The sequence below is a fragment of the Microtus pennsylvanicus genome, chromosome 5, assembly GCF_037038515.1.
Source record: "Microtus pennsylvanicus isolate mMicPen1 chromosome 5, mMicPen1.hap1, whole genome shotgun sequence".
Lineage (NCBI taxonomy): Eukaryota > Metazoa > Chordata > Mammalia > Rodentia > Cricetidae > Microtus > Microtus pennsylvanicus.
This window is the reverse complement of record NC_134583.1, coordinates 131,863,063-131,877,227: the sequence shown is the minus strand read 5'-3', so window position 1 is coordinate 131,877,227 and position 14,165 is coordinate 131,863,063. Positions and strand designations below refer to the sequence as shown.

At 48.8% G+C, this 14,165-nt stretch overlaps 1 protein-coding gene across 4 annotated transcripts in view; it reads right to left on the bottom strand.

Moving 5' to 3' along the window:
* Positions 1–1,260: 1,260 nt before the first annotated feature.
* The window catches only part of Rbm20 (RNA binding motif protein 20), a 183,179-nt gene continuing 170,274 nt past the window's right edge, over positions 1,261–14,165 (bottom strand). For all 4 annotated transcript variants that reach the window (XM_075974388.1, XM_075974385.1, XM_075974387.1 and 1 more), the window contains 2 exons: positions 9,350–9,471; positions 1,261–4,283 (listed from right to left, as the gene is read on the bottom strand). In XM_075974388.1, the coding sequence (XP_075830503.1) occupies positions 4,173–4,283; positions 9,350–9,471 (233 nt within the window). In that variant the 3' untranslated portion in view covers positions 1,261–4,172. The remainder of the gene's footprint in view (positions 4,284–9,349; positions 9,472–14,165) is intronic.

Sequence of the window (14,165 nt, the reverse complement as noted above, 5' to 3'; positions counted from 1 at the left end):
GCAGGCAATGCTCTTAACCTCTCAGCCATCTCTCCAGCCCCTGGGAAATATTTGATTATACTACGTAAAGCTACGTCACTGTGTTTGCTTTAATAAAAAGCTAAATGACCAATAGTTATTCAGGAGGTATGGGTGGGACTTCCAGACAGAGGGAGCTCTGGGAAGAAGGAAGGCGGAGTTGCCAGCCAGATGCAGAGGGAAGAGGACATGTAGGCCCATAGATTAATAGAAATGGTTAATTTAAGTTGTAAGAGCTAGTTATAAACAAGCCTAAGCTAAGGCCAAGCTTTCAAAATTAATAATAAGTCTCTGTGTCATTATTTGTGAGCTGGTGACCCAAAGAAAAATCTGGCTACACTGATTTTTGCAAACACCATGACACATACTCCATAAATAATTGAAAAAAAATTAAATAAGTAGAGAAAAGTCAAGAAAGACGCTAACATTGACTTCTGTCCCCCACATGTACTTGCCTATATGTGCACCACACATACATGTACATGTGCACGCACACACACATACATACATACACACGCAAGCACACACGCACACATACATACACACGCACACACACACGCACACATACATACAAACGCACACACACACACCCATACCACACATATGCATGCACGCGCACACACACACACCCATACCACACATACATGTACATATGTATGCACACACGCATGCACACACACACCCATACCACATATACATGTACATATGCATGCACACACACACATACATACACACACACGCACATACACACATACATACACACGCACGCGCACACACACCCATACCACACATATGCATGCACACACACATACACATGCATGCACACACACACCCATACCACACATACATGTACATATGCATGCATACACGCATGCACATACATACACACGCACGCACACACACATACATACACACGCACGCACACACACATGCCACACATATGCATCCATGCACACACGCACATACACACATACACACGCACGCACGCACACACCCATACCACACATATGCATGCACGCGCACACACACACATACATACACACGCACGCACGCACACACACACACCCATACCACACATATGCATGCACACGCACACACACATACATACACACGCACACACACACACATACATACACACACACTCACACACACTTACGAAAGTCAAAAGAAGACCAAATGCTAGCATAGAGGCACTATGAGATGCTGTTCAAATATTGAAGGACCCCTGCATGACACGGCTGCTCAGAAGCTTTCAAATTCTCTTTATTAAAAACCATTTTTTTCCTTTTGTAAAAACAAACACTTTGGGTCAGTTATATAGATCAGAAAAAAATGATGACAATTTATCTAAGACACTCAAAAATTCTAATATTTTATGAGTTCAAACTTAAACTAATAGTTCTGTTTCTCTCAAATACTCACAAAATAATCTCTGGTCCAGTTCAAGTATACTCTTACAGATCACCCCCTCAGACTGTCCAAGAACGGGAAACCTGAACACCAATGGCTGCAGCTCCTACTAACAAGTGCACCCAAGCCCTCACCAGGCGCTCACCGTGACCGTAAGAGAACATGGGCCATCCACTCAGGGTGCAAACAAATCCTTTGTGTAAGGCAGCAACTGCTCATGAACGACCTTGGGGCGAGACATTTTAAAATGACAGGCGAAACACTGAACAGAAATTTTTTAAAAAAGAAATCAGTATTTTCCTGGTCGTCTTTACTACTGCACTGCGTGTAACACACATAGGAATAAAAAGTGCCAGGACCATGCCAATGGAGTTATATAAAAATAAATATATATGTATATATATACACACACACAAGTATAGAATCACCTGTGACTTTAAACTGAAGTTTGTGACTGAAAGTAGAGACTGCCTTGTCTTCCTCCCTCCGGAGGACTTTCTCCAGAGTGCTCTGAAGAAGGTCAAGTTACAAACAAGCGAGGGAGCCATCTCCCTGCCTGAGAACTGGGCCACGTGAATTTCCATAGAAATGCTGCCAGCATAGGAGCCAGTGGTGCCGGTGAGGTCTGCCTCACTCTGCTGAAAGATACAGTGTCCAGCCTCTGATAATGTACAGGTCTAGCCTCTGGTGGAGCTGCTAATGGATTTAGGGATGGGGCCAATAGCTGTTCTAGAAGCCATAGGTTTTCTGAGAAATGGGGGAGACTTGGCTGATGACCACAGTGTGATGACCACAATGCTGGGCTGCCACCTGTGGAGCCCACCAGGGGAACGGTGGGGACTGAGATACACTATTGAGTCTTAACTCTTTGGATACCACCTTCCTGAAGCCCCAACTCCCCATCACTCCTTTCCAGACTGGCCTGTCTCTGTCCTCTCTTTGCCTTACTTAACTCCTCTTTCAAAGGTTCCACAAGTTCTCTTCTGGCCAGGAATCATAGGCCTCAAAGTTTACATGTGGTCATTGTAGTGTCTGCGTTCATTTCCTTCTGTGCCTCAGTTTCCTCACTGATAAAATGTTGGTATTGAGTTGAGTTAAATCACTTCTCCACTGCTCTTCCATTTGTGTAGAGGATAGAACAACAATATAAGAGGGGAAAGACATGATCCCTGTCCAGTCTGTTTGCCTTCACCCGGGAACATAAGCAGGCAACTCACACGGGCAAACCATCCGCATGGAAGACACCTTCAGAGAGGCATGTCTACTTGTGGAGACAGCACCAGGCTCTCTCTGACCTGGGTCCATTCTCTGGCTCAAGTGGAGCTCATGTCTTCTAGTACCCTTATCCCAAGACCTTCCACTAAGACCCTTCAGCCCACATGGGAGAGGAGTGCTGACCCCACCGGGAATCAGGGATCTGTTCTTCCTAGCATTTCAACATCCAAATCAGCATAAGCTAGGCCTCCATCCTCACCTAAAAGTCCTTAGAAAACCAAGTGTTTTGGTTTCTCCTTCAACTGGGGATCATTTTTAAATGATTCTAATACAGGGTACTCAAGAGTAGAGGCATCAAGGGTGAAGCAAGGTCAGGTGCTAGTCCCTTGATGCTGACTTAGGCTGATTCATTGCAGAGACCAGCATGCACCCTGGCCCACACCAATTTCCTCCTCTAGCTGCAGGGAGAAGCCATGGTTGACCTCAAATTGAAAGTGAATCTATACCAACATCACCATCCTGAACAGAACAAATCCAGACCCACCCTTAAACCAAGAAGTTTGGATTGGCCCTCCCAGAGCTTCGACAATGTTGAGTTCTTTGCGCCATAAAATTAATATGATTTTACTTTAAGGCATTAGCCTGGTGGTTTTCTAGAATAACTGAAGATGAATGGCTTTCTGAAAATAGGTGCGTTAGGGCCGAGCACACAGCTCAGATGGTAGAGTATTTGCCTCTTTGCTGGAAGCCCTGGGTTTGATTCCAGTACCACAATGCTGACAGCCACAGTACCCAAGAGGTAAGGGCTGGAGGATCAGGAGTTCAAGATTACCCTTCAAGGCAATCCCTGACCTACATGAGAACCAGCCTCAGAACAAAAGCCCAGGGCTTTGGGGACTAGGCATAAAGCTCAGTGGGAGAGCACCTGTTTAGAATGTAGAAGGTCCTGGGTTCGATTCCCAGCACCAGCCAGAGCACCAACCAGAAACTGAAAAAGAGCCTTTTCAAAATGGTGGGATCCCCCTGGAGGAAACTGTAACGTAACTGCTTGTACCTCCGCCAACTGATTCATTGGTGACCCCTCTCGAGACGGATGAACCTGACTCAGCCCCCTTGGGACACACAGGACCCAGACTGCAAGACCACCTCGGGTTCACCGAAGTGACTCTGAATCCAGGGCAACTCTCAGACGTTTTCCTTGTGTGGCCCAGCCCCACATAACTGACCTGCCAGAACCAGTCAAAAATTGAAACCCAGTGACAATCCCTGAGAGGTTGGAGTTTATGTAAAGGAAACGAACTTTGGCACAGAAGGGATAGGTGAGAGGAAGAGAGAAAAACAAACTAAAGAAACAGCCCCCAGGAAGCTGGTGACCCACGGTGGGCTGTACTCGTCTCTGGGAACAAGCCGAAGCACCGTGTCCTGCCTGGCTTTCCTTCTTCTCTGTCCTCAGTCCTGTCCCGGGGCCATACTGGCCCTCGTTCAGCAGGCTTCCCATTCTCCTTCCAGAGACAGTGGCCGCGGCAATATCAAAGCTTTTTCTTCTCAAAGTGTGGCACAATCCCGCTGTCCTCGGGGCTTGGACTGCCTGCTCCCTCCATCTCCTTCAGGCCCTCCTCTGCCAGCTGCGACAAGTACTTCTGTGGAGGAGAGAGGGACAATGCAGGCAGAGACGTCAGCGGTGGCACAGTGTGTGTGTGTGTGTGTGTGTGTGTGTGTGTGCGCGCGCGCGCGTGTGGTGTAGGACCCCTTTCCTAACCCTGTGGTAAATGGGGACCACGTCTCCCTTGTCTCCAGTGTATCTTAGGGCAGCTGGACCACATTCTGTTTCCAAACAATGTGAGTATCTTGTGGGGAAAGCAGGAAGGGTAGATACTAACCATAGCAACCACCCCTACCCTTCTTCGTTGCCAAGCACTTGCTAACTACCTGGCTTAAACTCAATCCTCGTGACAATGCTACCTGTTTTCCAGGAGAGCTGCCGAAGGAGGGATGGCGGAAGACGGCAGAAGTCCAGGACTGGCCCACGGGACATCAGAGATTCCCAACAAGCCTGTAGGACATGCTATGGGGGAGGGCCTCGAGCCCCCTGAATGGACTAGAAATAAAATGCCTTCTCTCCAGTGGGGGCCTGCCTCCACAGAGCTAGAAGCACTTATGGCCGATAAGCCAGCTAGGGCTGGCCTGTGTTCCGGATATCTGGGACCAGCGCTGTGAGAGATGAGGGGAAGGCCTGACTGTGCTGGAGCAGCAAGAACGACACAGACAGCACTTGATTGGCAGTCATAAAGGTCAGGGCCAGTTCAGGGGTCAAGCGTTCAGTCTCAGCTAATAAAGGTCCTGGGTTCAAATCCACACTCTCTGCAAGCAAGCGGCTGAATGTCCCTAACATCTGTGACGTGAGGGTAACCATGACAACCTTGCCAGCAGTCTGGGAGTGGGGCAGTGTTTGCTATAAGTGGAAAAGTGACACATGCCTCACACAGCACCCAGCATAATGTCTGGCACACGGTAAATACTCAAGAATGTCAGACTTGCACATGAGCTGAACCTGCTGTAGGATTGGGGGGTCCCTAATCTGCCCCTACCACTAGTGAGAGTAATGGTGTCTCCTCCCTCACCCTCCACCTGCTGTGAAACTTTAGCTTTTGGGGGTGACTGCAGTCTGACTGGGAGCCAGACCCTAGCAGATGCCTGTGGGCGAGCCTGCTGCTGGAGAGCCCCAGCTTCTCCTCTGCCAGCTTCAAGAATCCTGAGTGGATGAGTACCCTGCATACGGGTGCGTTCTTTGAGGCTTGCTGCCATCTTCATGCCCAGGGAGGCCTACACTACTGTGCCAGGTCACTCCCCACGGGTGCACATAGAGCCGTGACCAGCAATGGCATAGAGAGACTTCTGGAAGCTGCACTGAGGCGCCTTCAACCTGTTCCTGCCTCTCAGGGCATCCCTGACCCCCAACTCAAAACCTCCTGAGGAGTCCTAACTCTCTCAGTTGCCTGCCTGACTTGAGTTAGCCGGCACCTGCTGTGTGGGTCTCAGGTCTTCACTTTCCACACATGCGACAAAGGCCCCTGAGAGAAGCCCTATCTGAGGTGGCTGTGGCAGAGACTCCTGGCTCCCTGACAGATACATGAGGGACCTCGAACTCAGGTTGGACAGCGTGAGGAACTGAGGCAATGCCTATGCCCAGTATATCTAGGGACCACAGGGATGGTGCTGGCCTGCTATGGGAATTGGGAGGCAGCCTGGAGTTAGGCCCTGAACACTGTGCAGACCTCTGCTCTAGAGAAAGGCAGCCTCTGAAGTCTGCCTAACTCACTTAGTGGGAGTAAGCTTGAACTCTGGGGTCTCCTTGGGGGCCATAGAATTCCACCAAGACCAAAGATTCTCACACTGAGGAATTAGACATTCATAGAACTGTTAAAATGAAGATTCTTGGCCTTGGTGTGTGGCTCAGTGGTATTTCTCTAGAACATTCAAAGCCCTGGGTTTGATCTTAAGCACTATAACATTTTAGAAATGGAGATTCCTGGGTCTACACTAGGTGGGTAGGCGCAAGCAGATGCACTTTAGAAAGATGCCAGCTAACTCAGTGGAGAATCAGGGCCGCGTTATCGCATGCCCTTCCAGCCTGCGAACGGTCTAAGAATGATGAAGGGTGGTGATCTAACAAATAAAGCTTGCCTGCCTGAAGATCAAAGTGCAGAGCTAAGCCACTAGTTAGCCACAGAGGCCAGGCAGAAGTGGCACACACCTTTAAGGCCAGCACTCAAGAAGCACAGGCAAATGCTCTGTGAGTTCAAGGTCACCCTGGGCTACCTGAGTTGTTCCAATCTAAAAGAGAAACAGAGCCAGGCGGTGGAGGCTCACACCTTTAATCCCAGTATGTGGGAGTCACATGCTTTTAATCCAACACTAGGGAGGTAGAGACAGGAAGGGATGTGACTGGGCCGGGAAGAGACAAGAGTCTGAGGACTTGTAGAGACAGGATCTTGCCCCCTGGGTCTGAGGATTTCGTAGAGATAAGAACTTTAGTGGCTGGATCCTTCAGTTCTCTGATCTTTGCAGCATTTACCCTGATATCTGACTCTGGGTTTTTATTATTAAGATCAATTAGGATTCGAGCAACAATGAAATTTTTGAGTTGATGACTGTCCCCAAATAGCTCTCAGAGCCCAGTGAGCCCAGTCTCAAGTTCCTGCTCTGGTCAAACGAGGCCACCATTCCCTTTCCTCCACAGGAGAGAGACAGAACAGTGGGTCGGCCATGTTCATAGAACAGCTGCTCCCTAGTGGGAAATCAGGAGGTTTAAACGAACCAGGTACAGCCAGAGAGAGTCTCTTACACGCGGAAATCAGGAGGTTTAAATGACCCCAGCATAGCCAGAAATAGTCTCTTACATGCGGAAATCAGGAGGTTTAAAGGACCTGGGCACAGCCAGAGACAGCCTCTTACTTGTGGGAAGCCAGATGGAGCCATCCCCTGCCCCGAAGAGCAACTTAGAGGAGGAAGAAGAAATGAGTGACAAGAACCAAGAGATGTGGTCCAAGGCCCAGTGGCTCTCTCTACACTGCCTGGAGAGAACCTTACAGCGCTCCTCTGAGCTTCAGCAAACCTGAGATTCTTAACTAGATGCTCACATTAACCGTTTCAAGAATGTTCGTTCTTAAGTTACATGTTACTGCTGGCCCCCAATATGTGACCTAGCACATGTACTCCAAAACTGCAGGCAATTCTAGTCCGCATTCCTGCTTAAAGACCACTAGATTAGGTCCAGGAAAATCTCAGTGGGTAAGGGTCAGTGTCTCCAAGCCCATGGACCTGCGTTTGAGCCCCAGAACGCCAATGGGGAATGGGGAAAACCAATTCCTTCAAGTTGTCCTCTGACTTCCATGTCTCCATTATGGTATGTATGTTCCTACCTTCAGAACTAAATAAGTACATAAATGTAAAAAAATAACACACATGACTGTAAAAAAAACAAACCACCAGATAAGCCATTCTAAAAAATTAACTATGAGAGGAATACCTGGCCTAACACTGCGGCAATGGCACCCCTGGCACTTCTTAGATTGAGCCATGTGATTCAACTCAATATTTATTTTGTATGTGGTGTCTATGTGTGCATACACTCATGTGTGTGTTTGTATATATGTGTATATATTTGTGTATGTGCACATATGTATATATGTGTGTATGCATATATCTGTGTGTATGTATGTGTGTGCATGTATGCATGTGTATATGTATGTGTGTATTATATATATGTGTGTATTTATATGTATGTGTTATGTATATGTGAGTGTATCTATGTATGCATGTATGTGTGTATGTGTGTGTATGTGTGTGTGTGTGCATGTGTATGCGTGTGTAGAGAAGTCAGGTTGATATTAGAGGTCTCTTCCTCTGACACTCTCCACCTTATATTTTGAGGCAGAGTCTCTCTCACTGAACCTGGAGCTCACCAGTTTGGCTAGACTACCTGGCCAGTGAGCTCCAGAGATCTTCCTGCCTCTGCCTCTCCAGTGCTAGGATTATAGGCATGTATCACCATGCCCAGCTTCTATGTGAGTGCCAAGGAAGGTCCTCGTGTGTCCATGGCAAGCATTTTATTGCCTGATTCATCGTCTACCTCTAAACTCTAGTTCCGATGGTAAAAATGCAGCTGCCTTGAAGCGCTCACCCCTACCCCCACCCCAACAAATGAAATACCTGTAAAAGCCAGCCTGTACCAGGACTCGATCATGAAAATTACATGTGCTTTAGGTTTAGATATTGCCGCAGCTCTCACGCCATCCACCTCAGTTCAAGCTTCCCTGGTGCACCTGCCAGGGAGCCAGGAGCCTCCGCCACAGTCATCTCAGATGGGGCGTCTGCTGGGGGCCTTGGCAGAATGCCAAACAGTAGCATGCTCATTGACTTTAAGATACTTTTGAAAACCCATTACCATCTCTGAAAAGTGCATCTGGCAATCGAGAGAATCTCCCTGCTCAGTTCGCTGCACTGTTTTTCTAATTGGTGTTAAACTGGTATAGCAGGCTGAGGATGTGGCTCAGGCGCGGAGCATGTGATCGATAATCTAAAGAACAAACACGAACACTGGTATGTACTAGTAAAGGCGTATTAGCTTGGATGAAATATGGGGTTCAGTACCTGCTGTAGAAGACATTTTGATACAGGCATCGCTTAGTTGCTGCCTGTACCCAGGTCTCCTAACTCAGCTGTAACCTACAAGGCCTGAGTCTGTATTCGTTGCTGCTGTGTTCACAGACCCTAGACCAGTTCTGCATGTAGGTGCTGCCTGTGACAGGCGTTTGTTGTGCTAGCCGGACATGTAATGGGGCAGAACTGGTTTTTATTCCAATCACAAAGGTTATCTGCATGGAGGAGGAGAAAGGGAAGCCCCCAGAACAGAGGGCTGGCTGTTCTGTGTGTTGGGAGAATAATAGCAGAACTCAACTTATGCTCCATCACGCTGAGGGTGGAAGGTGTTTAAAAGGCATCTAGGGTGCGGGAAATAAGTAAGCAAAGTTGCTGCTCTGAGCGCCCTGAGGATGAAGCCTGTCTGTGGGACAGCCTGTGGAGTCAGCCATTCTCCACACGGTGGGAGGAGGTAGAGGCAAGTGAGGCCTAAGACTCCTAGGTGCTGGCCTGCGAGTGACTGGGAAATGGCACAAGGTGGACAGCAAGGAGAGCGAGCGGTTACCTGTAAGTTCCTGTAGTGGACGGCACTGCGACAGTGGCTCACTTTGGCGGCCTCCTCACTCGTGTAGAACAGGCCGCACAGCTTGCAATAAAAGCCAGTCCTGGGAACCACGAACTCCACTCCTGGGGAAGGGTGGGGAATGGACAGGCAGCATTAAGAAACGCATTTGCTGGTGACTTTGGCAGTTACCAGCTCCTCCAAGCTTCACCTCATCGGCCACATTTACAACACAGCCATGGAGAAAAAGTGCCTACCCCATTCACAGGTCCTTGTGAACATCGGGAGCATGCTGCTAGCCGGTGGAGGGCGCCCAGCAATGATTGCTCAGTGCCCTGCCTTGTAGGTCTGAGTCCGTGGGCCTGCCACTGAAGAGAAGGGGAGGAAGGCCTCTCTGCTGCTCTAAGGATTTCAGGTCTGCTTGGTTCTCCTCTCTGCATTTGGGACCCAAATTCTCTGTATCATGAGGTTTGTTTTCGGATCACTTTTACCAAAGAAAGATGAAATTAAATAAAAGAGGAAAATTTACCCACTCTCTGTAATGCAAACATGTGTCCCTTTTGATCTATGGTGGACCAGGCTGGGCTCAGACTCACGGAGATGCACCTGCACTGGCCTCCTGAGCGCTGGGAGCTAAGTCTAGGTACTCAGGACCTACATGCTGGATGTGAGCCTTCCCTGTGTGAGAAGAACACAGCGGCTGAGGGAGGGGTGCTGCTCCCATTCCCTCTGCTGGGACAATCTGGGGAACTGGACTGGATGGAGGAGAGGATACAGCAGCTTTCAGAGGGAGGAGGAGGTATCTATTCCTCAGCGCCCTGTGCCTCCTAACCACAGCCCAGCTCTTATCTTCCTCCACTTGATGCTCAGCACACAGGAGATCCTAAACTTGTAAATATAACTCTCCTTTACATCTCGATAGTAATAATAATGATGATGATGATTAATAATAACGTTAAGTTTATTGGTGGGATGCGGTGGCTCTGAGGGAGGACAGAAGAGAAGAAGCCCGGGGGACGGCGTGCAGCCTGCCAGCCCAAAGCTCCACACTGCAGCTTGGAACCTGGCTGCCTCTCTGCCGTGCAGCTGTCTGCCTGCTGTCTCAAAGCCCTCAGCACTCAGCCACAATCCCCAGAAGTGAGAGGTGTCACTCAGTCTAGCTGTCCCACGGGCCTGAATGTCCTTCTCCATCACCCTCTACTCTTGCCCTCTGTGCAGAGGATGGACACGTGGCCCTGCTTGGTCGGTGGGGGAGCACTGGAGAGGCCTATGGGTGGGAAAGCCAGCTCTAGGCTGCTGCTGGGGAACAGGCATCTAGCAAGGCCTACCACCTTTGCCCTGTTGTTACAAAACAGGTATTGCTTGCCGCTGCTCCTCAGAAGCCTCAGAGACATAAAATCCAAGAGAAAAGCTGCTAAGAAAGAACTCTGGTCAGAGCCCTGCCTTCTGTCCTGTCATATATCCTACGGGTAGCAGGGTATGGCTGGGCTGTACCAGGAACACAAACCTGGAGATTATAGTGTAAACCGGGCCTTGAATTCCTTGTCCCTTTCCTGGGGTCCCCAGGAGAAGTCTAACCACCTCAAGGGAATCCACAGAAGCTGAGGCAGGAGCCAAATTGTGCAACCGTGGCTCCTTTCAACCAGAGTGTTACAGCTACCATCTGTGGGGCTGTGTGCGACATTTCACTGTAGCCAAGTCTCGGTGGGACAGTGACAGAGGAAGGAAATGGCATGTAGGTCAGACAAGCCCCGCACTCTCGCATAAACTGTGACCCCCACAGAGGCGTGGGTGGACTTCTCTGGAGTGAGTTTCTCATCTGTAAACTAGGCAGCACAATGCCACACATGATGCTGTGAGGAAACACCTGCCACCTTGCCTGGTGCTCAGGGAACACCACTTTATGCACACAGAAAGCAAGCATCTGAGCATTGGGCTCCACCCACTCTCCAGCCTTTCCCAAGGCTGCCCCGAGAACCACGTCTATGGTTTGGCAGTAACTTTCTTCCCAGGCCCTGCCCAGTGGGGTGGGTCCATGTCAGTAATCAAAAGACAGCGTTAGGAAAAGATGAGTGGAGACAGGAGGATCCTCAGATGACAGTACAACCCAGGGCTTGTGAGGGCACCACAATGCCGGCCACCACTCCCTTAGGAAGCCCAAATGTAGGGACCAGAGAATAGCAGTACCAAGAAACCCTGCCATAGCCACGGTGAGATCAGGAGCCACCGAGCGCTCCATTTCTTAGGGCTTGATTAAGTGCTGTCATTAAAGCCGCATTTGCCTCCTAATAATAGCTCCTGGCATGGATAATTATGACTTTGCCATCCTAGTAAAGCCCATGTGGAGAGAGGGGAAGCTCACCTTCTGCCAGAGATGCTATTTGGTTATAGTAAGAGCAGGCAGGCCTTGGCAGGCTCCCACTGGCTAGAGTAACCAAGTGCTGGCCTGAATCATGAGCTCCCTCTCCAGCCGTGAACACCCTAGTCCCTGACAAGACTGACCTCTCCATTCTCCCAGTGGGGTGCCCTGCCCTTGGCATCCTGCATTTCACCCCTGTGATCTCCACACGGACCAGAATGTTGTCTCTCATGTTTCTAGAAATCTCTCTGCTGTAGTGACCAGTCCTGGAGTGTACAGGGTTTGCAGCCCCATCAATAAGAAGCACTGTGGGCCTAATGAATCCCAAAACCCTTCAGCCCTTCCTAAACTTCTGTGACTAGAAGGCACTAAGACTCTCCATTCACTTCCTCCTCCAAAATGAATCTACATGGAGGCTTCACTTACTAGGTTCATAGAGACAAAGAACTCAAAGCAAAGAGGTTAGATAAGCTGCTATTTGTCTCCCAGCCATCAAGTGGCAGAGATGGGATTTGAACCCAGGAATAAGAGGCCATAGTCTGTGTTCTTCAACACAGAAACGGCCTTTTCCTTATTACGTCTGAACAGTGTGTCCAGGGAACAGACATCCCAAGCTCCTGAACTCAATGTGTACTCTTGAGAAAGGCTCTTTGGTCTCTTCACCTGTCAAACACAGAACACAGCAGCATCCCTTCCTAGAGGGTATGGGAGTGTGGAGACCAATGAGCTATTGGCTTTCTAAGTGAATGAAGATGATCGTACCAGTCCATGCTGGAAACAACTTCAATGCCCATCACCAGGTAGACAAACAGTATGGTACATCCAAATCCATAAAGCAGCACAGGTGCATATGGATGTCAAAACAGATAAGCCACACTGTCTAAACATGTGTCCTTCATTGTATGCCAATTACACTCTAATACAGCACTTCATAAAAACAAAATCAGATACCATTTTCCTCCTAACAGGTTGGCAAAGATTAAAAACTGATATCTGGGTTTGGCAAAGAGGTAGAGAATGGGAATTCTCCCTGGAGGTGACACTGAAAGCTGTTATCCTCTTTTTGGAGTGCAATTTAGTAGCAATTATAGCATTTTTAATGCAGATATATACAGCCCCACAACGCACCCATGCTTGGCTAGCATCCCGCCTCACAGAGACGCTGGCAACCGCACAAAGGGAACCAACCCAGAACATATGGCCAGCAGCAGAGGGCAGAGGCCAAGAACACACCACTAGAGTCTGAGTCCTAACCCGGCCCCTCCCGCTCAGGAGCCTCGTGACTGCATCTCAGTTTCTGACATGTAAAGTAGGAATTCGCGGTATCACCTGCTTCATCCACGCTTGGAGTGTGTTCAATACTGTATGTGAAGCACTGAAGACACTGAGTGGTGGCTTAGCTGTTACCAGGTGACCATAATGGGACACCAAACAAACAGGAGACTGCTGAAGTGCTCACCAGTAAGGGATCGGCCACGGAAGGTGCAGGTTTTAGGATGGGGTATTCACAGTGGTTCAAAAGAGTGTGCTCTCTGCTTACTGATGCGAAGAGCTCCCTAAGACCGGCTGCTCAGAGCATGGAGGGTACGGGAGAAAGTCATCGAACATGGCAGCATCCTCTGAGGCTGGGGAGGGACGATTGAGACCACCAGGATTGATTCTATGGGGGTTTGTTTTATTTAATTTGTTATATTAAGCTTTTACACTTCGGACGGTGAGAAGCAGTAATGAAAAGACATGTACATGGAAGCAGGATTCACTCTTCATGTTTCTGTGTCCTTGCTTCTGAGTTCATGCCTGGGACTTGTTACACTCTCAGTTCCCTCAGGGTGCAAGGCACGGTCCCACGTGATCCTGTAAGTTGCCGAATGGATAAATCCGTGGACAAGCTGAAACTCCTAACCGGCAGGTTCTGCAACATCGGAGTCCACAGTTAAAGTGCCCGAGAGCATTGTGATTCATTCTAAGGCCTGTCTTTCATTTTTAGAAATATTTGTGTTGGGAGGGCTAGGGAGGTGGACCAGTGGTAAGAGAGCTTGCGAGAGGACCTGAATATTAATCCCTGGTGTTCATGTAAAAATTGTGAAACCTCAGAGTTCGAGACAGAGCGGCAGATCCCAGGCCTTGGCTGAACAGCTCAAAGCCACAGGTGAGGTGAGCTCCTTTCTCAAGGGAACAAGAAGGGGAGAATTAGAAGAGGGTTCTTCTGATCTCTTCCTATGGACTCCATATCACATGCATGGGTACATACGTGTGTGCACGCACACACATGCACACACGCACAACACACTATGCACCCATAAATTTTGTTTTGCGAGATACTACATAGCAAGTTCTTTAAGAACAAGATTTGTCATTTTTCCAAACTAATTCTATAAGAATGGCATATTAGAGTAAGGAAATAGAAGAAGAGGAATAAAGACGCGTGGAAGGAAAAGTCAAGCTCCACACTGGGGTGTC